Source organism: Electrophorus electricus, chromosome 14, assembly GCF_041902795.1.
Source record: "Electrophorus electricus isolate QZ-2024a chromosome 14, ASM4190279v1, whole genome shotgun sequence".
NCBI lineage: Eukaryota > Metazoa > Chordata > Actinopteri > Gymnotiformes > Gymnotidae > Electrophorus > Electrophorus electricus.
Window position 1 is genome coordinate 13,762,722 of NC_137510.1, and position 26,218 is coordinate 13,788,939.

A 26,218-nucleotide genomic window follows, 5' to 3' on the forward strand; every position below is an offset into this window, starting at 1 on the left:
AGCGTAGACATCGATGCTGAATAACCTGTTATACTCTTTTTTTAGCCCAGTTTATTTGGCTTGTAATTATCCTAGCGATATCTGGATTAACTACGCTGCTGTGCTATTTGGCTATCGATTCTTCACTTCTGTATATAGTACCTAAACTGTTATGATGAAAAGAGAAATCATAGAAATTTGTGGTTATAGTCTGGAACTACGCACAGAATTTATATGAAAAGGTTCTACATGTTCACAGAAATAACTTAAAATTGTAGAACCTTTTCATATAAATTCTGTGTGTAGTTAAATTCTGTGGGTAAAGAAGGCAAGCTCTTGTCGTGTTTGGAAAGCTTCCAAAAACCATGATTAGAGGAGTGGCTGGTGAAATCAGCAAAGGCGCTAGTGGTGTTCACAGGAGCGAGACTCCGGACTCTGCGCCCTAACTTCATGTAAGTAACCCTTCAATATGCACGGCAATTCATAATCGGTCGTAAGACTTTAACACAGTGAACCCTGGACGGTAATTACACAAAGTTTGCTTAAATTCTCCTTCAAATATATTTTAAGGGACGTATTCAATGAAATAGCTTTGGTAGGCTATATGATACGGAACCTAAAGGATTTATTTTATTCGTTTATTTCTGTATCAAGCGTTTTAAGTAAAAATGTTAAATTGTTTGCGTCAGCACGCTAGATCTTAAATTGTTACACCTCAGTATCTCAAACTGTAGGTGTTATATACATGTTCGGTATGTGACGGTGCTACATTTTGTTTGACTAATGTACATCGATTTAAAGTATAGTATGTGTGAATGGGTATGGTGTGGGTTTGGGTGGGGGAGGTTTAGACTGGTGAACTGATTTAATATTTACTTCAACCATCCCTGTATTTGTTTTTCTATGTTTGGCAGGTTGTATTGCAAATTCTATTGTTTAATCAACTCTTTTACCTTAAATGCACATACCCTAACATGTGTTTACATGGAATGAAGATTTGTCCAATTTTGTGTTTTGTCCAAAAGCCATCCTTGATCTGTTCCTTGGTAATGTGGCTCCATATCAGGACTTGTGGTACTGACTGCATAGTTTACTGTTAATCACCCGGGTTTTGCTTGAGTCTTTAAGAGTGGGGGGGGGATGTTTACAAAAGGTTTATAAACTAAACTGGAGAATGATGTAGAAGTTTCACCCAGCATGATAAACAAAGGGTAAACAGTATTAGTTAAATGTCCATCAGGATAGACCACACTCATTTTCAAAGGCAGATGACAGAAATGTCATGCAGCTGTGAAGAAGTGTGCATTTTGCCTGCATATCTTACTTCTATGTCTAAATATTTATGCCTGTCAATATAGTATTGGCAGGCTCAAATAAAATAAGATCAAAAGTTTTTTAAAAAAGCTTTAAAGCCTTTAAAAGCTTTGCAAAGGTTGTAGAGTGAAATATAAACACTCAGGTCAGTAGAAAAACATGCCAATCTAGTAGCTTTTTAAGTAGAGATGGGTTACCACTTCTCCTCTCTTTGTATTTATCCATTCAATGGTATGCTCCTCTGTACCGATGAGCATAATAATGCATGATGAAGAATTTCCCCCAGAATGATGTCCTGCAGGTAATGGAGATATGGCTGTGTACTGAGGTTGCACAGAACAAAAATATCGATATGCAACACAGTAAAATGATGTCACTTAGTGGTGCATTTTACAAGTATCACAGTGTCTGCCACACTTCCCTCAGTTTTAGCCTACCACCACACATCACCAATGGACCTGGAAGCTCCAGCTCCTTTTAGTCCTCCTATTGTTTTAAGGTGTCTCTGGGAAATTGTTGAATGTCTGCTTGGAGTCTGAGCCTTGTTCTCTGTAGTCCTGTTGTTCGTTTTTTCATATGCTGTTTTTTGAGCTGTCTCTTGGAATTTACCTCTTGTCTACCAAATTTGATCTTTCAAGCCCGAGTTAGCATTATCATGAACTGTTTCCTTGTTTCTGTACCAGTAAAATGTTTTTCCTGCACTACCTTATCATATCAGTCAGTCATATCAGATTGACAAAACCAGTCAGCTCATATATTTATTACATAACAAAATATAATATTTTTACATAATGTTGATCTAATGCAGTAAACCATGTCAGATCACCTAATAAACCAAAGTAATTACACAATAAACCATAGGTGTTGCTTTAAGATGTTTTACAGAATATTTGTAAACTGATGAAGAGTTATCTCATAACATCTGATTTGCAAGTGCTTTTTGCTCTGTACTACTTTATTGTTCTTGTAAATATTTGATTTAAGAATATGCTTTGATGGTTGTCCTTTGAAATGGTTTGAGCTTAATTTGGTTCAAGATTATTTTCTATCCCTGAGCCTCCATCTTTTAAGAACCCTTTGGTTTTTCAGTAATATTGTATACTATCCTACATCGGCTGTCCTGCATTGCAGTGATTATCACATTTAGACACCCACACTGAGATGTAAAAAGTCTTAACTGGGGAAGAATAAGGGTGGAAGAATGTCATGGGTCCCTGATCTGGTTTTTTGTGCATTTAGTATGAGGTGATAGACATGGGTTAAAAGTATAGGAAATTAATGTAAATTCATTAAAGAAAAAAACAGCTGTATTGATACACAAATAAATTATCACAGATATGTCCACAGCCATGCAGAATTTGACAGATTTCCAACAGCTAAACAAAACAAAGAATTTACTGGACTGCTCTAATTAGTCTGAAAATATTTTATTTGGCAAAATTAATTTTGATATCTGTACTCCATTTTATCAAAGGCATAATATATTTCTTCATTTCTCTTGGCCACGGTCAGCTGTAACTATACACAATTCTTCACCTCCTTTGAGACTGGGAGTGAATATTAGCAGCTGTTTGTATCTCCGATGTATAACACATCTTTTGAATGGGCTGTCAGCTCAGGAGACAGGGCTTAAATCTGATCTAAAACAGTTGAGTGTTATTCAGAGCTAGGCACTATTCTTCCATCAGTTTCTAACTATAAAGTAAATGTTGCAGAAATGTTTATAACATTCCACTTCTGAAGATACATCATGTTCAGCTGTTACATTTTTGTGCAAACCACCACCTTATACATGATTGCACTATATGGCTAATAATATGAGAACACCCCTCTTAATTTTCATTTAAAATGTTTCACCAGCACTCATTCCTAAAAGTTGTATAAAATCAAACACATAGATATGCTTGGAATAGATCAAATTTGGCAGTGGAATGTGCAAAATGTATGCCCTGATAGATATGCCCTAGTCTACTGTAAGTGCTAATGTGAAATGACAGCACCTAGGACCAACGGCAAGTCAGCCATGATGCGAAAGACCACACAAATTCACAGAGTAGGGCCGCTGGGTGGTGAAATGTGTTGCACATTAAAAAAAAATTGTCCATCCTCTGTTGCATTACTCACTCTAAGTTTCCAGGCTGCCTCAGTAAGCAATATCAGCACAAGAACTGGGCACTGGGAGCTTCATTGAATGGGTTTCCATGGCTGAAAAGTTGGATGCAAACCTATGCACAATGCCATCTGCAGTGGTAGAAAATATATCACTGGACACAATAGCAGAGGAAACGTGAGCAGTTATACTTGGAGGAATGTGGTTTGGCAGATGCCACGAGACTGCCACCTACCCAGTTAGAGGAGCAGTATAATGGTCTGGGGCTGGTTTTCATGGTTTATGCTAGGCACCTTATTTGAATTAGTCACTGTGAGTTACTAGACTGAGACAATTGCTGTATTTGTCATATTAGCACTTCAGATATACACTATATAGACAAAAGTGTATGCACACCTGGCTTACAGTTGATGTTTCAATTTATCCGGAAGGCGTTCAGTAGAATTAAGGTGAGGAGTTTGTGCTGGCCACTGGAGTTGCTCCACAACAAAATCTTCAAACCATGTCTTTATGGGCCTTGCTTTGTGCACAGAAGTGCAATCATGCTGAAATAGGAAAGGGTCTTCCCTTTCTGTTGCCACAATGCTGGAAACATAAAATTGCCTAAAATATTTTGCAAGCTGTAGCATTAACATTACCCTAATGTAAGACAATACATTTCAAGAGTATGTATAATTAACCACACTTTAGGGCACATTTTGATAGTAAAAGATCAAAAACCCTTTTGTGAACACTGATTGAGGGCAGCTACCATGTTACTGCAGCTTGTTGTTTCAGCTGCAGCTTTTGAAGTTCCACACAAGTTTAGCTCTCAAAGGCATTAGAATAAATGCTGTGAACCCACTGACCAGAGGGAAGGTCATCTAGACAACTGCTCTCAAGTCTGTATTGGAGTCTGTATTTTTAACATCAGTAGTAGTGTTGGAAATCTTAATTACCAAACAATTAACAGAAGCATAGTGAATTTGATATTTAAACATGTTAATTGTTTTGTTATACCAGTTTCTATCCCCTCTTAGGATAATATGCTGGCCTTGTCTAAAATAAAGATTGACATGAGTGCCTGCACACCACATCAAAGGGCTGTAGTTCTCTCCTGTGAGAAGCATGATCTTACACAGTCTTTGTCTGTTTGCCACGCTTTAGGGAACACTGAGGTCATGGAGACAATAAGAGGACTGCTGTTTGTCTGCATTTCTGCATCATGTTTCTTTGCCAGTCAATCACAGAAAACAGGTACAGGTACAGTATTCTTTTAAATTAATGCATGAATTATTAAAAAAAAAAGTTTTAAACTGTCCTTAAGGGGATATTGGGAGTGAACATTTCTGCAAAGTATTCCAAATAATTCATATAATTTCCCCCAGTTATTTCCTTTCCAGTGTGCACACAGGAAGGCTTAGCTGATATTGTCTTCCTTGTGGATGGGTCATGGAGCATTGGCACAGAAAACTTCCAGAAGATGCGGGACTTCCTCATCACTTTAGTACAGAGTTTCGATGTGAGCCCTGACCGGGTTCGAATTGGCCTGGTACAGTATGGCAGCTCACCACACACGGAATTCTACCTTAACAGCTACCAAGACAAGCAGAAGATCCTTGAATCCATCGCAAACCTTCCATACAAAGGCGGTGGCACCAGAATCGGACTGGGACTAGAATTCCTGCTGAGGGAACACTTTGTGGAAGCGGCAGGAAGCCGTGGTAAAGAGGGAGTCCCTCAGATTGGTGTGGTCATCACTGATGGACAGTCCCAGGATGACGTGGAGCCACTTGCACAGGAGATGAAGCAGCAGGGGATTGTCCTCTATGTCATTGGAATCAAACATGCTGACATGCAACAACTAAAGGAGATCGCCACTGAGCCACATGACCATCACATTTACAGTTTGGATGATTTCACAGCCCTGCAGGGGATCTCCCAGAGTTTCATCCAGGTTCTTTGCACCACAGTGGAGGAAGTCAAAGGTCCAGTAGTTCAGGTGCCAGAAGGTAAAATAACACTGTTTAGCAACAGGTAAACATTAGCAGTGTGTTGTGACTTAATCTAATGAAGTAATGTGTTGCATATTTTTAATCTCCAGAATGCAAGGCTAATTTGGCTGACATTGTGTTCCTTGTGGATGGCTCTAGTAGGATCGGTGATGACAACTTTATGCTAGTGAAGAATTTCCTTCTCAAATTTATCATCAGTCGGGATATTAGGCCTAACAAAGTTAAGGTAGGAGTTGTGCAGTTTAGTGATGACCCTCATGGAGAGATTCTACTGGGAGATTATGCAGACAAGAAGGAGCTGCTGGAGAAGGTGAGAAAACTCACCTACCGAAAAGGAGGCCCTGAAACAGGAAAAGCCCTTCGCTTTGTTCAGGATAATTACTTCGCTAAAGGACGGGCCATGCAAAATGTGCCTCAGATTTTGATGGTGATATCAGATGGTGAATCCTCTGATGATATGCAAACACCAGCCAAGAACCTGCGGAGGCAGGGGGTTTTAATCTTCGTCTTTGCGGTACGTAGATCTGAAATCAAAGAGCTGATATCCATTGCCAGCAAACCACATCTACGTTTTGTGGACACATTTGACAACTATGAACACATGCTGGAACTCAGTGCTCAAAGTGTGCTCAAAGTGTGCCACATTATGGAGGACCAACAGCAGGGTAATATTGTGCCCATTAATTTATATTGTTTTAAATGTAAATCCCAACTCATTTCTTGTTTAATATATTTTTAAATTTGGCAGAGGTTTAAGTCAAATAGTGTGCTCCAATGCTTTTTCACTTTATTAGGAAAACATTTTTGTATAATGTTAATCCATTCTTACACTGGCTTTTTTTGGTTATCAATACTGTGTCTAACACTTCCATTTTTGTTTTACCTTTATTTCAGCTCTAGCACCAAAGCTGGCAGATGTGTTTGTCTTAGTAGATAGCTCAGCTAAGCAAACCCAGCAGATAACGGAGATTCTCAGTCAGCTAGCCACACAGCTTAATGTGGGGAGCACATCCAACCAGATGGCTCTGGCTCAGTTTAGTGAGGACGTTTCTGTGGAGTTCCTCTTCAGTGCTTCCAAAAATCGAAATAAGGCTCTTTCACTTATCCACAAATTCCACCCCAGGAGCACTGGGCAGCCACGCAACCTCGGAAAGGCGATGGATTACATCCGTACTCAATTCCTTAATACCAAATCAGGCAGCCGAATCGAACAGGGCTACAAGCAATACCTGCTGGTGCTGAGTTCAGGAGAGTCTGATGACAGTACAGCCAGGGCAGTGCATGCCTTGCAGAATGAAGAAGTGACCATCATCAATATTGACTTACGCAAGGAGACAACTACTGATCTAGATTTTCCATTGGGTGGTCCATCTGGAGCAGATTCTGTGAACAAGACCATCATTACTCCTCCACAAAAAACCTTCTACACTGCAAATAAAACTGTTGCAGAAATAGCAGAAGATGTGAAGACTATAACGGAAACTGGAGATATATTTAACGTAACTGGAGGTTAGTTATTTAAGAAACTACACATTTTTATTAATGAACTACTCACTGAAATGTTCTGTGGAGCCTCTGAAGGGAGATAGTGTAATTTTTTAAAGTAAATATCTAGTGAGCATTTATTACTATATGGTGATCAAATGGTTACTAAATGGTTACTAAGTAGTGAGTATATACAATAGTATATAAAATATATATTGCAACATTAGGCAATTTATAAAATATAACATGTGAGGTAATGTCCATTAAGAATAGAGCAAATTTGGGTGTCGATGTGAAAAATCTGGTCTCTTGGTATTTCTTGATTTCACTGACTGCTTGGTTTGTTCTGAGCCCAGGTTAAACGAGCACTGTGTCTTTCTATTAACACTTCAGATTTTTACAGCTCTTCAAATGTGTTCATTTCTTTCACAGAATGCAGGTCCACACAGTTGGCAGATATTGTATTTATTGTGGATGTGTCAGACAGTATCACTGCACCAAACTACAGGCTGGTGCGCAGTTTCCTGCATCGCATGATCAGTGGCCTGGACATAAAATCCAACGGTGTAAGGGTGGGATTGGTCGAGTACAGTAACTTTTCCAGAGCTGCGTTCTACCTGAACACTTTTGAAGACAAGGAAGAACTCCTGCAGTACATCAGGATTTTGCGTTATTGGGGTGGGTTGCCTTACACTGGCAAGGCCTTGAATTATACAAGAGAGAATGTCTTTAGCGAGAAGCTGGGCAGCCGACGCAACGTTGGGGTGGAGCAGATTGCAATTGTCATCACAGAGGGCACATCCATGGATAATGTCACAACTGAGGCTCTTATGCTTAGGCGCTCTGGGGTCCAGGTCTATGCTTTGGGAGTCACAGGAAGTGATGTAAATCTGCTAAAAGAAATAGCATCTTACCCTCACAGAAAGTTTGTGTTCAGTGTGGAGAGCTTTGCTAAGCTTAACAAAATGGAAAGAATTCTGAGGAAGACTCTGTGTAACAATGTTGTCCAGTCAACTGCTATTAAGACCAGTACATACATCTTAAAGCAAGGTAAGACATTACAATGTCACTGTGATCAGTTAGCAATGTTTAATAAAGTTGACTGTGATTAGTTTGACATTGTTTCATGTAATATGTCAAACAAATCTGTACACTATTTCCACCATGCTGCAATTTTAGGATGTAAACAGACAGAAGAAGCAGACATCTATTTCCTCATCGACCACTCTGGGAGTATTAATCCTGAAGATTTTCAGGACATGAAAAAGTTCATCCTGGAGTTTCTGGTCATGTTCACTATTGGGCCAAAACGAGTCCGTGTGGGTTTGGTCAAGTTTGCCAGTACGCCTACCCTGGAGTTTACTGTGACTAAGTATAAAGACAGAGCTTCCATTGAAAGAGCTGTGAGCAACATTATCCAGTTAGGTGGAGGCACAGATACAGGCAAGGGTCTTACGTTCATGGACCCACTCTTCAAGAAGGCCAAAGAGACACGTGACCATAAAGTTCCTGAGATTCTCATTGTCATCACTGATGGAAAGTCACAGGATGAGGTAAAGGAGCCAGCAGAAGAGCTGAGGAAGCAGGGTGTGTCCATCTATGCCATTGGAGTGAAAAATGCAAATGAGCAAGAGCTCCTGGAAATAGCAGATAACTCTAAGAAGATGTTCTTTGTCACCAGCTTCGATGCACTGAATCCTCTTAAGAAGGATATCATTGCTGATATTTGTTCAGAGGAGGGTAAGGTGTCATATAAGCATTCAATGGTTATGTAGTTTAGTTTTTTGTTTGATATAGCTGATCACAAAGCATTGTCATATACAAAATATTAATTAATCATTTTGTTAGTCATTAATGATTATGATGAGTCTAATTTATTCTTCATTTTCATAGCCTGCAAGGACATGCTGGCAGATATAATCTTTTTGGTTGATGGCTCAGGCAGCATTGCCCCTCAAGACTTCCTAAAGATGAAGAACTTCCTGAATACCTTGGTGTCTGATTTTAAAATTGGAAACAAAAGTGTACAGGTTGGAGTAGTGCAATTCAGCTCAGACCCACATACTATACTTAACCTCAATAACATTTATGACAAACATCAGATACTGGATGCCATTAATGGTATGCAGCAGCTGGGTGGACAGACTATGTTGGGATTGGCACTCAGCTACTTGTTAAGGTCCTTTGATTCAACCATGGGAGGTCGTCCCGGTGCTCCGCAGTTCCTTATTCTGATCACAGATGGCATGGCCCAGGATGAGGTAACCATGCCAGCAAAAGTCCTCAAGGACAGGGGCGTAATCATTTATTCCATTGGTGTGGAAAATGCTGACCATGCTCAGTTGACTGAGATCAGCCAACCTACGGGCCGTGTATATATGGAGAGGGATTTTGATGCCTTGGAGTTCTTACGTGAAGACCTCCAATTAGAGATCTGCATTTCTGCTGATGGTGAGTCATGACAATTTAAGTATAATTGCCTGTATGCAATGTTATAGTTCTTAGGTAGGTAAGCAGGATTTTAGTACACATTAATTACATACACATTTCTTCACAGGTTTAGGGAATTTAATTAGTTGGTAGTTCAAATGACAAATGATGGTCTTGTAGACTATTCCCAGCGACTACCTAGGTTTTTTTGTGTTGAATCATAGTTATATCTGACACATACAGCCTCCCAGTTGCATTTTTCTGATTCGGCTGTTTTAGAGCTGAAATGCCGTGCATTAAATCAAAGATTTTTTATTATATGTTTAAGCAGATTTTATTATTGTTTAAGCAGATTGAAAGCCATATTTCATTGTTAATTTTTTTAATATAAAGCACTTTGAGATGTATTCAGTATATCCAATACATACTTCATATAACCATAAAATGTTAATGTTCCAGGTATAAATCCCCTTTATTTGACACAACTCTTTCCTTATTTAGAGTGTCCAAAATCACAGGTGGCAGATGTTGTCTTCTTAGTGGATGGTTCCTCTAGCATTGCTGACAAAGACTTTGAGAGCATGAAGATCTTCATGAATTCAGTAGTGAAGACCACTCAAGTTGGGCAAGATAATGTCCGTTTTTGTACAATTGTCTATTCAAACACACCTCAAATACATTTCCTCCTTAACCAGTATGACACCACAATACAAGTTCAGAATGCCATCAGTGCTCTGACATCTCCTGGTGGAAACACCAACACAGCCAAGGCTCTGCAGTACTACTTGCAATACTTAGGCCCTGACAGTGGTGGAAGAAGCAAACAAGGTGTTCCACAGTTGCTGTTTGTTATCACAGATGGTGAAGCCACAGACAGTCAAGATTTACCAAAAGTTGCTAATGAGCTTCAGTCTTATGGAGTTAATGTATATGGTATTGGGATAGTCAATGCAAGAAGAAGTGAGCTAGAAATCATCACCAAAGACCCAAACAAGGTTTTCCAGGTTGATGACTATGAAGCTTTGAAAGCCCTGCAGCAGAACATTTCCAAAGTCATCTGCAACACCACAAAAGTGGGTGAGTATATAATGTCATGATTTAAGTCAGTATTAAAACACAAAGCCTTAAAATGGGTTTTTATAAACTTTAAATTTTTTAAACATTGCTTTGTAAAATGTCATTAAAATAAAGCATGCTGCTCCTAATTTGAATCTTTAAGTAGAAAAATGCAACAAGAATTTGCCATGTATGATTATCAAGTATGTATTATATATTCGCCATGTATGATTATGATTACACAATTATCACCTTCTTCATCAGAATGACTTCACTGTTTTACAGAATGCATGAAACAGGCAGCTGATTTGGTTATTTTGATTGACGGGTCTGAAAGCATCAAAAGTGAGCCCTGGAAGATTATGAAAAATTTCTTGCTCAGCCTCATAGACCGTCTTCGAATCAGAGAGGACCTCTTCAGAATTGGTGTAGCTCAGTTCAGTACGGCATACAGAAAGGAGTTTTACTTGAATGACTATAAAGATGCAGAGGCTATAAAGAAGGCCATTCAGAACATTAAGCAGATGAAAGATGGAACATACATTGGAGCTGCTCTCACTAAAGTGCAAGAGTTCTTCCAGGCCGACAAGGGGAGCCGCATGCAAAATGGCATTTCACAGAACCTGCTGCTGATCACTGATGGAGAGTCAACAGACGAAGTCAGAGATGCTGCTGAAAGGTTGAGGGCCAAGGGCATTGGGATACTTGCAGTTGGCATAGGCGAAGTCTCACAAGAACAGCTCCTCCAAATCGCTAAAGACAGGGTGTTTTTATTAAGCAACTTTGACCACTTGAAACTGAACACAACCACGGAGCGGGTGATTGATGTTCTTTGCGAAGAGCCAAAACCTCTTGATCCATCTAGTAAGCATGGAGAAGATTTCATTTCTGAATATAGCTGAACATATATAAAGGTGTAGCCCATTGAATAGTATTAAGATATCTATTAAGTGATACAGTTTCATTGTTATGGTGCGGCATCATTTCCTTCAGCTACACAATATACATTTAATATGTTCCAGTAATTCTTATTGTATGTATTTTTCCTCACAGGTTGCACTATAGAAATTGGCATTGGATTTGATATCTCCCATGTCAGTGCAAGCTCTCAGTACCTCTTCAAAGGCCAACTACAGCTCCGTTTGCCGGAGATCATCGAACACATCTCCAAATTACATAATGTGTGCTGCGTTGCTGAGCACACACTGCATACCCACACAGGCTTTCGATTGGTTGACAGCAATGGGAAGATACTCTATGATACAAACTTTGAGAAATACAGTGACGAAGTGCTGAACAAAGTGATAGCAATGCAAATATCTCAACCACTGGCATTCAACCCACAGCTCCTACAATCTTTTCAGGATAAGTTTGCACACTCCATTGTTGGCACGAAGGTGAGCCATGTCACCAATACTATTAGCGCATGTGAACTATAAAGGTGTTTATGAAACACCATAAAAATCACAAAATCAAATCAAAATCTATCTTCTTTCACAATTTCAAATGAAAATATCAGTTTTCTTCTGTTAAAGGTTAAAACGATTAAAAGCAGCAGTAGATAATGCCTAAACAAATAAAGCAAAATCAAACCACCTAAAGAAAGTCAAATTAAATCTGAATGTACAATCTAAATGGTCCTCAGGTACTGATCATCTTCACTGATGGCCTGGATGCTTCCGTTGAAGACCTAAAACATGCCTCAGAAAATCTCAGGAAGAGTGGTAAGGGAACAAAAGTTTCACAGTGGTATTAACAAAATTTTTATCATTGTATATGAGAAGTTAAAAGGAATTTCTACAGCAATTATTTTGGGGAAGATTAATTTTCCCCCTTTAATGAGTAATATTTAAATATATAGTAATAATTAGAAATAAAATAGTGATAATTTAGTATTTAGTAATGCTTACTTCACGGAAATACTAACATATACTCTGACTCAACTAGGAGCAAGTTATCATATCAAAACACTTGAAATTGTGAAATTGTTTACCCCTGCTGGTAGGCTCCATTATGTGGTGGCAGCTTTGCACATGGCGTTTATGTTCCATCTTGTGTTGCACATTTTTTGTTATGATTTCTCATCACACCTCCATTGGGTGGTGTGTGTGTTATGCCTCATTTGCCACACCACATTATTTTGTTGTGCTTTTTATAAGCCTTTTGTGTTTTGTGACTGTTTGTTGGTCACTGAATGTTATGTTGGCTTCTTTTGTTTCAGTTTATTTTCAGTTTCATTTTTGTTCATTTCATTAAACTGTTCAGTAGGAGACTTGTGTTTGTCTGCATGTTCTATGCCCATGATATTCTGAGTAAACTATAGATTTTTAATGTAACTTTTTTTTAACAAACAGCATACGAGTTGAAGGAAGAGCTGAAGGTTTACTTAATGAACTAAGACAACACACCTGAAAATATTTAAAAGATGCATCTACATTTTACTTCATTGCATATAACTGAGTCACTGTAAATAGTTTCTGTCCACCTCACATTCTTCTCATTGTGATTCACGTGCCAGGAGTCCATGCATTGCTGACTGTAGCTCTAGAGGGGGTCCAGAGCACCTCAGATCTGCTGAAGGTGGAGTTTGGACGAGGATTTGGCTTCGACGAGCCTCTCAGTATTGGAATGCAGAGTGTGGCCAGTGCGGTGCACAAGCAGATTGTGAGTCACTACACTGTCACATGATACATATGAAGGCAGAACCCATATAAATATGATCAGTTTAGATTAAGATTTGTCCTGATTTTCATGTGACTATTTCTTGGTGGGAAAAGAGAATTAACAACAAAAGCAGCTCTTGGGGCACATTACAATCAGCCAACACTAGTACATCAGAAAAACGAAATGAACAGCCAGTGATTATTTGTGTTAGCGATTATCAAATCTGTGCAACTGTTAACAACTTTTTCCCCAGGATGTAATAAATAAAAACTGATTCTGGTTGAAACTTTTCATTATTGCAAATAGAGGATACAAATATTTTACACCCCTCTCTTCATCTGCCTGTAGGACACCGTGGCCTCAAGAGAGTGCTGTAATGTCATGTGTAAATGCACAGGTCATGAGGGGATGAGAGGCTCTCGAGGACCTCCAGGGCCAAAGGTGATGTGCTCATTTTTCAATATCAAACAGGAAGTACAAATATCAAAGCTATGGGACAATTCAAGAAATGTATATTTTTTACATCTAAATAGGGCTCTCCGGGACAAAGAGGATATTCTGGGTTTCCTGGAGAAGAAGGAGGAGCTGTAAGACTTTAACTGGTTTTAAATGCACATCTTACTTCATTCACATTTCCAACAGACACCCAGGTGACTTTGTTTTGAGTCCCCAGCTATGTATGAGTTTGCCTATGCAAAATTTCTTGAGGCAAACTTTCTTTGTGTTTCTGTTTTTTTTTTCTTCCACTTCCACATAAATGTCCAGTGTTGTGTTGCAGGGTGAGAGAGGGCCACCAGGTTTTAATGGCATGCAGGGACATCGGGGCTGCCCTGGAAGAAGAGGCCTAAAGGTACTAGCAGGTTACCTCACTGCATGTGAGTCATTATAATGGAAACATGATCACATTCTTTTGCCTAAAGGATTTTTATCTTAAAATTCTCCACAGGGAGGCAGGGGCTACAGGGGTGATAAGGTGAGCACCTGCAGTTTTTTAACACTATCAATATTTTTTTTCTTTGTCTTTGATAATGTATTTAAGGTCATCAGGTGTGACAGGATCAATGAACATGGTAGGGGCATAGCACTAGACACACACACACACACACACACACACACACACACACACACACACACACACACACACAAACACAAACACTGGGAGGAGCCTAGGAGGAGGGGGCCATGTTGAGACACTCACGTTATATCAAAAGTAAATACTGTACACCAAATAACTTTTCATGGTCATAAAAAAGCAAACACCCAGAGTTGAATGGAAATTATAAGATGAGGTTAAATGAAATGACATTTTAGGTGGACCTTCTGTGAAATATTGCATGCCAATAGTGCACATATCATCATCATAACTTTACTGTATCTGCATGCCTGCTACATCCGTATCTGATAGGGAGAACATGGAGAACATGGTTTGGATGGGGTGAATGGAGAACAGGTAATACCTTTCTGTCTGATTTTAATCACAAAAGATAATAAATCATTTAACATTATCAAGCAGAAGCTAAATAATTTTACTGTAATACCAGTAGCAATTTATTTATCACTATTTAGTCTGTTTTATGATATACAGACATACATAATGGGTCTGATTCACTGATCTTCCGTGTCGGCTGCCTTTAGGGTGAAGCTGGATTAGTGGGACTCCCAGGAGAGCAAGGAGAACCAGGCAGCCCAGTAAAAAAAATTTAAAATTTCTGTCTTGGGTACATGAATGTGCATGTTTTAGTGTATTCCATTAAAGATTTTAGCAATCACAGTCCAGTGTTTGAGTGTATTAAACAGGAATGTATTAAATGAGAATTGTCTAGCTGACATTGTCTAAAATAGTGTAGATTCCATTTGAATCAATTAGCCTTAAGTTTAAGACTAAAGATGAATATTCTGCTAAAGGGCAAGAAGGGGGTCAGAGGAACTCCAGGTATCCCAGGAGAAAAAGGACTGAGAGGAGACCCGGTGAGTGGCCTCTATTAACTTTTATCTATCAGGGAAACTCCTCAACTGAAAGTAGAGAAATGCATAGCAGTAGTGCTTAGCAATATCCTACTGGGCCCTGCCAGGTGCAGGGTTCCACTGCACTACTACAGATCATGCATTCATTGTATGAGAAGCACAGCAAATAGCGTTTCTGAGCTGTATGCCATGACACCAGTTTTTTTTATTTTTGTATTTAACAAATCCCGCAGGTATTACAATGTACAATCTGAATTATTTATTGAAGTGCAAAGCATAAAAATTTGGTTTAGACTGACTGAATATTCTTACACCTTCTTCCATGAAGGGCATTGCAGGTTCTGAGAGCAGCATCCGTGGTCCTAAAGGTGACTATGGAAACCAAGGCCTACAGGTATGTGAATGTGTTCCTCAATAACTCTTCAATGAGTATTTCATTTCTATTCCTGCAGCAGATCTCACTGTATTTAGCTGCCAAAGAAACAGTGTCAGCCAAGAGCCATGCAAATGTATTATGTACATGACTCCATTAATGATCTGATGTACACTGGAATGTGAAGGCTTTATGATAACAGCTGTTTAATGAAGGACATGAAGGCTTTATGATAGCAGCTGTGTAATGTAAAAAACTGTAAATAAACAAATAAATAGATTAAATCACTTTTAGAGTGTCATATGAGGATTTTCACAATAGTATTATAACTCTGTATCTCTCTTCACTGACAGGGGGAGGCAGGGCCAGATGGTAGTCCAGGCACACCTGGAGAAGCTGGCAAGCCTGTACATTTTCAAGAAGCCATTAAGTAACATTATTTAACCATCTGAGACTTCCCTTCACCAAACAAAAACTGTTTCTATGTTTCCTTTTAACAGGGAACAAAAGGTAGACGAGGCCCTGCAGGAATACCGGTATGGAACCTAAATAAAACTGTATCTTTACAAAACTATAAATGTGTATACAGCACACTTAGGAAGTAAAAAATGTTTGAAGGTTCACCCTTCAACCCTTCATATTATTACCATTTTATAGTGCATCGTATTTTTCATATCTTTATTTATTTATTTATTTTGGCTAATATAAATGTAGTTCTTACTAATGAAACTAGTAAAAGTCAATGTTTGCTAGTGAAACATCTGAACCAGCTCAATACAATTTAAAACTAAGCAGTAATGCTACTCAATTAATAAATAAATTATAATAACATGCCATGCAATATGGAATTGGTGAAATATGATTTTATTTTTTTCCCTCAATCAGATGGATGCTTTGGTTTTACTTTCAGGGTGCCAGGGGACCTCCAGGAGCACCGGGATTACAAGGAACCTCTGGGGCTCCAGGGCCAGTGGTACAACTACATTCTGTTTAAAACAAATTGAACCTGACTTTTTAAATTGACATTTTAGGATAATCACAGTATATTGTAATCCTCCTCTGTGTTGGATCTTTGTTTCACTTTACATAAAAATTCACATGCTTTAGTGTAATCTGTATAATTCAAAATAATTTAACAAAAAAAAAAACAGTCGCAAAGGCTTTTTATCATTGATTAATACTGCTGATCTTTGTAAAGAATGTAACATTGTAGACAAGTGTTGACAAGTGCTGAGGTTGTGGAAACAACCATTTTAATAAGGTCTAGGTTAAAAGACAGTGAAGTATCACTGAACAAGTTAAAAGTAAGATTTCTGTGAACTTAGCATTTTGATCCTCATGGGGCACTACCATTAACCTGCTCAGCCCCAAGTCCGCAGACCCAAGTGTTAAAATTCACCAGGTTAACACAACGGCACCATTAAAGAAAAAAAGGGGGGAAACACTCAAAAGACTGACTCTGGGATGTCCACTTGTCTCCCAAGAACACATATTAGCTGTTTTAGGTGTTTTTGACTAGATGTGGTTTTGTGAGCTAATGGCAGAGGGAATCTTTCAAGCACTAGATCATAAAGCAATAAACAGTCTTAAGGTGATTTGAAACTTTCTTGCTTGGTCTAATCCTTCAGGCTCTTAAAACCAAAAAGGTTACAAGACAGCACCTTAAGTAAACTTCATGACCACTCTTTGAAATGACTAAATGGAAACCTAGAGATAGCAGAGATGTCCAAATCCAGTGGAGTTTAAAATTCCAGGAATTACCAGACCATTGCCCTTTAAGAACTAGGCATAATAAAACCTTAAACCTAATTAAAACAGGTAAAAAAAAAAAAAAAAAAGTGCTATCAGTATCTAAATGTCTTTAGATTTGTACTATAAGTGATCAGAGCATTTACCTCCTTCTTTCTCCTCAGGGGATAATTGGTCCTCCTGGTGGTCCAGGACAGAAAGGGCTTCCTGGTTTACCTGGACCTCAGGTATGCTTCCAAATCCCTACATTGCAGGTACATATACAACAAATATATTTTTCAGTGCCCTAATGCTTTGTTTCCTAATAATGCCATTGACTTACCCTTAGGGAGCCCCTGGCTCTCTGGGAGGAATTGGATCTAAAGGAAGTATAGGACCCAGGGGACCGAAGGTGACTTAGACCACTCTTACATACAGTAGTGTGCACCCCAAGGCACCCCAAGAAATTGTCAGGGGCAATTTTAACAGGGCAGGAAGTGTCTGTTTGCTTTGAAAAAGAGGTCCTCCCATTGTAGATTACTCCCTCCTTTTAACTTGGTTGCTTTGTGTTCTTTACTTCATCCATATGTTCCCCCACAGCTCAATTTTTGTTGAGTGTGGGGTTCTGTTCTGTAAGTCGATACTAACTGTTTTTTAATGTGTTTGTGAATCAAAATGGCAATAAGTTTAAAATTCAGGAAATGGAAATAGCTAGCTGGGTACAACTACTTGTATTCTCTACCTGTACTCTCCATTACAAAACTTCTAAAACTCTAGTTATTTTTATTAGTTATATAATGTCATTATTAACACTTACTGCCCATAAAAATGACTTGGTTATAAATAAATAAATCAATTCATGGGTGACTAAGACTTTTGCACTGTAGATCTGGCTCACAACTAGTACCTTTAAACCACGCCCATGTGAATTCATGTTCCTATGTAGGGTCAGCCTGGGGACCCTGGAAATAAAGGAACTAATGGACCAGCAGGCCCGAGAGGACTTCCAGTAGGTGTCCAGCACACACACACACACACACTCACACACACAAACAACCAAACAAACAGAAACATGATAGTGTTTGTTACATATTTGACAGTAGTCTTGGTTTATTTTTAATGGTTTTATGTGAATATGTATTAAATATGAATTATAATAAAGTGGCTGGTTGGTATAAGTATTTACACAATTTACAGTGGCTTGGTACTTATGAGTAAGGCTAAGAAGAAAATAAGATAAGGCCAAGTTTAATTTATTTGAGTGAATCAATCATCCTATTTCTTGTTTTTGTTTGATCTCCTCAACAGGGCAACGATGGCCCAGATGGATATGGAGCTGCAGGACCTAAAGGACCAAAGGTTTAAGAGGGGCTTATTGTTTTGGTTGCTTTTTCTTTAATTTCTTGATTGTACAGACCGACTTTTTAACTAGATGCTATATTGCTCTTTTGTTCACTCTTAGGGTGACACTGGTTTTCCAGGTTACCCTGGACTTCAGGTAAGTTTTATTTTCATTAAACTACTATTTGGCTCTGTAAGGTTTTCCTCTATCATTGGAGGACTGCAACATTGAATCCTAATGATGCTGTAGGTTGATGATGCCTACATATTAAACTAGTGTCTAATCATGCTGCAGGGTCACCCAGAACTGCAGGGGCTATTGTTACTGTATTTACTTACCCCTACCCCACTTATATACAACAAACACCAGATTAGGTGTCAGTAAAGGGTTAGTGCATGTAAAGCATAATAAATGTGTTTGACTCCAAATTGTAATTACTAATTATGTTGGCAAGTGCACTTTATTGCATAGCCCAGCAAAAATTAAGATAATATGCATAACTAAATATATAAACTTCTTACTTATTTATTGCTAAAATAGTATGCTTTATCAGTGGTTTATCATTCAGCTAGCCTTATTTAGGCTTTACCCAGTAAAAAAGCACAATAGAGACTGGATACTGTACAGGGAAATGGTGTCAGCAATCTATAAAACTATATCTGATTCTTTAATCTAGAGAGAGAGAGAGAGAGAGAGAGAGAGAGAGAGAGAGTGAGTGGTGGAGGATAGAGAGAGAGAGGCAGGCAGCAGGGGAAACAGAAAGAGACAGAGAGAACAAAACTCACTCCTCCAGTTCAGAAGGGAGTTCTCACTCCCCCAGGTCAGAATTCCTTTAGCCTCATTTTAACCTAAGAACTAAGTTTGCCCCTGACCAATAAAAAGTGACAACATACAAGCAGCAAACTGCTCTTTTTGACAGACCACAGATGTGCATAGCTGTGGGGGTAGACGAGAGCATGACTTCAAAGTTTGTCCTGCAATGCCACAGCCATCTGTGGGCAGTGTCTAGTGGAGCATAACTGGCAAGCATGTGTTGCTCCATATACAGTATACACTTGAGCTGAGAAAGAATATATATACACCTCCTTTCTTAGCCACTCCCATCAAAGATGGTAGCTGTAAGTTAGATGGAGTGTTGGAATGGATTTGGAATCGGAAATGACTAAACTGGGAGAAGAATGCCGATTGGTATCACAGTCAAGTCATTACTAGTGCTGATTTTACTGATAAAGTGTATGTAAAAAAGTAGTGAATGCCTTGCTCACTATCAGTGACCCTGTTTGACAAAATTACTTTATTTTTTATGTTCAGGGTGAAACAGGAAATCCTGGCACAAAGGGAGGTCATGGCAAGAAAGGCAACAAGGGAAGAGGGGTAAGATTTATAGTTATCAATGTTATCAATAATGATTAGTAGTTGTTCAAAAAATTTCAATGTCATATATGTAATTAAAATATAATAATTGTAATTCTATTGATTTGCTAATGCTTGTTTTAACATATGTTGACAGGGGAATGCAGGCAGGAGAGGAGAAGAGGGTGATCCTGGCACTGATGGACCAGATGGACACAGGGTTAACAACCATGCATGACACTATCTGAATATTTGGATTAGAAAATATCACAATCAATTTGGTCATCAACAAGACTTCTACTGTCCCTTTTAGGGCCCTAAAGGACCAGGAGGAAGCAGGGGAATGTCTGTAAGCTCCAACCATTCTTTGTTGCTGAATGTTATCATGTTTTCATTTAATGTTTTTCTGGAAAATATTTCCTTGTATTCTTTTAGACTTGTCAACTGATCACCTATGTACGAGACAACTGTGGTAAGGTTTCATAAAACTGAACTGTGTTTGGTTTTTCCATGTCCACTGAAGCAATCATTTATATTTCATAATATGTGTGTGATTCTGTTCTAATTCTAATTTGGCATTTTTCACTCCCACAGCTTGTTGCAAAGGTATGTCTCTTGTTGCCTCTGCTGTAATATATTTTTATATAAATGAACATAACAGTGCAGATAATAGTGTTATGAGACATAGATATGATGCAGTGTTTATGAAAACTTTGAGAGAAAGTCACTCATTAATAGATATGAACATTTCTCTCTCCAATGTCATGGCTATGCTTATAGCTAATACATTGTGCCCTGCTTATCCTACTGAACTGGTGATTGGCTTGGACATGTCCAACGATGTGAGTCCTCTGTTATTCGGGAGGATGCTGTCCACTGTTACTTCCTTGTTGGACAGTATCAACATCGCAGAAAGCAACTGCCCCACAGGCGCCAGAGTGTCTGTAGTCTCGTACAGCTCAAACACCAAGTACCTCATCCGCTTCGCTGACTACCACCAAAAGAAGGACCTGATGGAAGCCGTGAAGAATATTGCTCTGGAACGTACATCTAACCGCCGTGATATTGGTGCAGCCATGCGCTTTGTGGGCAGGAATGTCTTCAAACGTGTGCGACAAGGTGTATTAATGAGGAAGGTGGCAGTCTTCCTCTCTGGTGGACTCTCCAAAGATGTGTCCTCCATAATCACGGCTGTGCTAGAATACAAGGCTCTGGACATCAACCTTGGCGTAATTGGGTTTAAAGATACGGCAAACGTTCGTCGCGCTTTTGAGGTAAAATGGGAACATTTTACCTACAGACAGAGGAGAATTTCACAGGAACTCATGTAGCTACAATGTTACATTTGTGTGGTTTTCTTGTGATGTGTCTGAAAACAGGCTGATGAGACAAGCAGCTTCATTGTGACTGTACTGGAAAGACCACAGGACTCGAGTAGAGCACTACAGAGGATCCAGAATTGTCTCGTCTGCTTTGGTAACACAATTGCCTTCTCATCCATTACCAGTTCTTTCAAGATTTTTCAGGTCTACAACAAATGAATTAATAAATATTATGTGATTTAAAAATACGTGTGTGTTTATGTAATGTAAATAAAAAACAAGACAGACTTAGTGACTGAGAATATATTCATTCTTTCATATATTTTATCTTTTATGCATATCTAACATTCTGTTCTCAGATCCTTGTGAACCAGCTGTGGAATGTCCGAGCACCGGTCAGGCGTCTGTTCCGCAGGAGGTGGATATGGATTTAGCACTACTGGTAGATGGGTCCCAGAGCATACAGGCAGATCAGTATGCTGGTGTGAAGGAGGTCCTGGGTTCTGTGCTAGATCAGCTTGTAGTGAGCAGTGAGCCCAGCAGAGCTGACACTCAGGCTAGAGTATCTCTTTACCAGCAAAGCTCTGCCTACAGTCAAGCCCAGGCACCAGTCAAGCAGGTATTCACCTTCGAGCAGTACCCGGATCGTGAACTGATGAAGCAGAGCATCTTCAAAAACTTAGAGCAGACTGGAGGGTCCTCCAGGCTTGGCCATGCCATGGAATTTGTAGTGATGAGGGGCCTTCTTACTGTCCCCAAGCCTCGCACCAGCAAGATGGTACTCGCTATTATTGGAGAGGAGGATTATTATGACAGAGCAAAGCTGGACCATATCTCCAGAATAGCGAAGTGCCAGGGTGTGGTGCTCTTCACCCTCACAGTTGGGGATCGTTTCAACTGCACTCAGGTGGAGGAGCTTGCCAGCTCTCCTATTGAACAGCACATAGTTAACTTGGGTCATGTGAAGCAAGAAGAACAGGAGTACGCTAAACGCTTTATAAAGACTTTCTTCAACATTCTGAAGAGTAAGAGAGTTTTTGCTACATAAATAATGTATTGGTTTACCATCACATATTCCAGCTCCCAAAGAACTGTACCAATACAAGAACAATGAACACAGGTGCCACAAGTGTGCTGGACACTTGGGTAAAGCTAAAAAATACACACTGTGTGGATGTCCTTGAGGACTTAATAAGGAAACACTGTAAGCTATTGCATGATTAAGCTGAATTAGATGTGTATTACTGTCCTTTTAACACAATGTTAATTTGTTTGCAATTGCAGGACAAATGAATGCTTACCCTCCTCCATCACTCAGAAAACAGTGTAAGTCTAAACAGGAGGAAGGACAAATGAATCATGAGGTCTTTGAGGAAGCTAAACGAATACACATTGAAAGGTAATGATCAATCTAACATAGCCATAATGAATTGTGGGATATCTGTTTAATTAGAGATGGTCACAAATTATTTTGATTGACTATGTCATAATTAGTTAATAAGTTAATCAGGCATTATTTACTCCTTGTATTAACATCTATTCTTAATATTTTGTGAATTTAATCAAGGTAATATCTATTTAAATGTAGGCACTGCATGTGCGTTCAGATGTAATTTCTCAGAGATATTCAGTCTGCCTGCTCCTTTCCAGTTGGTGGAATGCCTGAATTTGTTTAATTCATTCACCTCAAGATCAGCTCTGATCTTAGTTTTGAGATATAATACTGAACTGAAGTATTGAAATACAAAGTTACTCAGAGATCTTGAATATGACTGATTCAGCAGTTACAAGAATGTCCATGTAATCTGGGCTCCTGTCAGTATTGAGAACTACCCCTTTCCCCTTTTCTCAAGAAAGAGTAACTAAGCTGATGGTTCTTCAACTAATGCATCTAGTTCATGCATTTACTGGGTTTAAACTTTAGTAGACAACAGGAAAAGAAAATGACTAAAGATAAACTAAAGATCAAACAAGAAACTAAGTAGATAATAGTTTTTAAAAGCATATCATTCTAGCCAGTGACTACAGTCCAGGTGTTCAGTTTCCTTATTCAGTAAATCCACTGTAGTCTTCTTATTTGTTCAGGTAATATATGTAGAAAATAAAAAGTAAGGCTATTGTAAAACCATCATAACGCAGAGACAGGATGCAATTTAATGCCATATGTAAATGCCTCACAATCTTTTGATACAGTGGTTAAACAAATTGTCATTTTCATTCTTCTCCCAAATGTCATTCTTCTCCCATACAACTTCACATAATATACTTACGTCTTCTGCTGAAAAATCACTAAAATCCACATGTCTGACTCTGGCACTAAGAAGAAAAATCATACTTCATTCTTACAAATTGTCATATCCCAAACATCAACTGCAGATCATCAGTTCAAAACCATGTCTGCTAATTGACCTAAAACTGTCTTGATTTTATTTGGTTTGATTAAATGAGGTGCTTCTTCCTCAGGGTTCCTCTACCACCACTCTCCTACCCAAAGGATGAAGAGGAAGGAGAGGAGGATAAAGTAGAGGTCACAGAGTACACTGATCAGAGAGTGGTGCACCCTGGCTATGAAAATAGCAACCTAGTCCCTGCAGAACAAGGACATTCAAATGGTAAATCAGGCCCAAAATGAAAAATGTCTCAAATACCATGGTGCCCCCCAGTGTACAAAAGTAGAGTCAGTGCAGCCATTAGAACAATGCATTCTCAAAATCTGCCAAAATTCCTTGTGAAGTGCATAAACCATTTTCCAATGTTCTTGTGCTAAAAGAAGTGGACTTCAGCATGTTGGTTAAAAACAGTAAAGATGTGCATGATGCAGTGAGTACTGCAAATATCAGCATTTCTGGTGGATTCCTGCACTCTGCATGCTACCTGCATGTTTCAGCAGTAAATGAGTGTTTTGCTTTCAGCCCAGTGTTTGCTGCATATGGATATTGGCACTGTGTGCTAAGATGGTACTATGATAGTGCAAAAGATGCATGCGCACCCTTCTGTTATGGCGGTTGTGGCGGTAGCAGCAGCCATTTTAACATGAATGCATCAAACGCAGTAAGTTGTCTGTCTTCTATATATCACATAACTGTACTTAAAGCTGTTGATTATGTATTTGGAAAGATGATCATTGCTGCACGGAAGCTGTTAGTGCCTGAGTGCAATGGGTTTTTTTTTTTTTGGTTGTTGTTCCTAAAGTATACTTGCATGATCACTTGCACTGTTTCAGAAGAGACAATCAGGAACTTAAAACACTCCACTTACATTTCTTCAAATATTAAATGTAAACATAATCCTACAACATATTACACCATATAAAAATCCTATTGATTTGTACTCAAAAAGAGAAATATTTGTGTAAAAGTATAGCTTTATGTGAATTTTTCTTTAGGGTCTACAGTTCTAGAGGACACGGAATTTGCAACCAAGGCATATGCAAGTAAAAAAAAATGAAATGTGATTTACAGTATTAGGTGCTAAAACATGTCCTGATTCTTGCTAACTCTCTGTCACATTACACACAAAGATGTCTGTCTCCTGAAGTCTGAAAGAGGGCCCTGCAGAAAGTACATGCTCAAATGGTTCTACGACATGGAGCAAAGTAAATGTTCTCGCTTCTGGTATGGAGGATGTGAAGGAAATGATAACAGGTTTGACACTGAACAGGAGTGCATTTCCCACTGTGGGAGGCTCCGTAAAGCACAGTGAATCTCCAAAACCCTCCCATTAAATACAAGCAAGTTACCCTCCCCTTCCCCCTTTTTTGTAAGCACTCCATTTTTTTCTGTAATAAACCTAGAATTTAGGTAGGTGGCATAATGCTGCTACCACCTCCAGTAAGGTTTGGTTTACCACCACACATGCACATAGAGCAAGTTAAATAGGTTCATCTTTATTAAAGCCTTAAATTCTAATCTTGAAAGTGGTTATGGTAAGCAATTCCTCCAAGGTTAGGCTAGGGAACGCACTCCTAGAAAAGCACTACATACTAAACCAGCAATCTAACTCCCCAATATCCACATTCTTAAAGCCACCACTATAATGCACCATACCACAACCATGTTTAGGGATAAAGCAAAGCTCATAAAGGGTCTGTATACACAGAAATAGCAGCAAACACAAACACCAGAGACCTTTAAATTCTGTTACTTGCATATCTAACCAAACCAATTAGACCTCCCCTCCTGGCAAAACACTACACTCACCACTACCCATCTTTCTCATTGGCAACCCAACCCTTATATACCAACCAGACGTAACTGACAGAGGCCTCATCTCCAATGACTCCAGTCTCTCTGGTGTCTATGGTCTTCCTGGTTTTCATGGTCACTCCTGGCTACACTCACTCCTTTTAAAAGGGAAGTGTTAATTATCCCTCACAGGTGCAACCCCACACTCCACAAATCTGAAGCACTCCCCCTGCTATCTTAGGGCTTTCATGTCCATTCCACCCAAATGACCCATGTCACCTACGTGTTCAGATTTCCTACTTGAATTATTGTTCCATCTTGCACCACATAAAAAGGTTTTAAGACTGTTGTTCATGTATTGGTTAAACATCAACGTAACTGCAAAACTGAACATATGAGCTTGTGGCAAACATGCTTTTCCTGAAAGGGTAAAGGGCTAGTTAATTCTAACTAAAATTAATCAGTTTGTTTTATACTTTAAATATAATAGAACAAATTTTCAGCTTTGGTGCTATAATTTTAAATATGATGCTGTATGTAAAAGGGTCATATGATTTTTTTTTGTTTGTGTTTGGTTTTTTTTAAACCACACTGATTTATTTTTTCTGAAATTAAAATCCCAAAACTTTCAGCATTGCACAAATGTAAAATTATAGCATTGGGTCTACATGTTCTGTTTAAATAATGCTTGTCCATTTAGGATGTGTCTTCCTTTACCACCTATACAGATACCAATGTACATTTTAATATACCTCTGCTTCAGTGCTGTTCTACTAATCATACAAGAATGTGACTATGAAGGTGCTTATGCTTCAAAACCTGTTCAATACCAGATTCCTGTTTAACTGTTTTCCATTCTGTATGTTAATATTTTGTACAAATAAAGCTGGGGACATAATTCACAGTTTGTCTTAAAGTC

General features: G+C 38.8%; 1 protein-coding gene across 1 annotated transcript; it reads left to right on the plus strand.

Moving 5' to 3' along the window:
* The first annotated feature begins 306 nt into the window (after window positions 1-306).
* col6a4a (collagen, type VI, alpha 4a) lies at window positions 307-26,203 on the plus strand. The gene is made up of 41 exons (XM_027002607.3): window positions 307-431; window positions 4,550-4,639; window positions 4,771-5,394; window positions 5,487-6,062; window positions 6,292-6,906; window positions 7,315-7,932; window positions 8,062-8,622; window positions 8,776-9,333; window positions 9,814-10,389; window positions 10,654-11,232; window positions 11,422-11,765; window positions 12,014-12,092; window positions 12,887-13,032; window positions 13,381-13,473; window positions 13,566-13,619; window positions 13,811-13,882; window positions 13,979-14,005; window positions 14,438-14,482; window positions 14,668-14,721; window positions 14,938-15,000; window positions 15,326-15,391; window positions 15,724-15,777; window positions 15,871-15,906; window positions 16,281-16,343; window positions 17,284-17,346; window positions 17,448-17,510; window positions 18,045-18,107; window positions 18,407-18,457; window positions 18,561-18,596; window positions 19,752-19,814; window positions 19,951-20,013; window positions 20,107-20,142; window positions 20,229-20,265; window positions 20,388-20,399; window positions 20,574-21,067; window positions 21,173-21,269; window positions 21,475-22,140; window positions 22,400-22,514; window positions 23,579-23,727; window positions 24,501-24,548; window positions 24,636-26,203. The coding sequence occupies exons 2-41, from the start codon at window positions 4,564-4,566 to the stop codon at window positions 24,815-24,817; spliced, it is 8,217 nt and encodes a 2,738-aa protein (XP_026858408.2). The 5' UTR covers window positions 307-431; window positions 4,550-4,563; the 3' UTR covers window positions 24,818-26,203.
* Window positions 26,204-26,218: the final 15 nt, after the last annotated feature.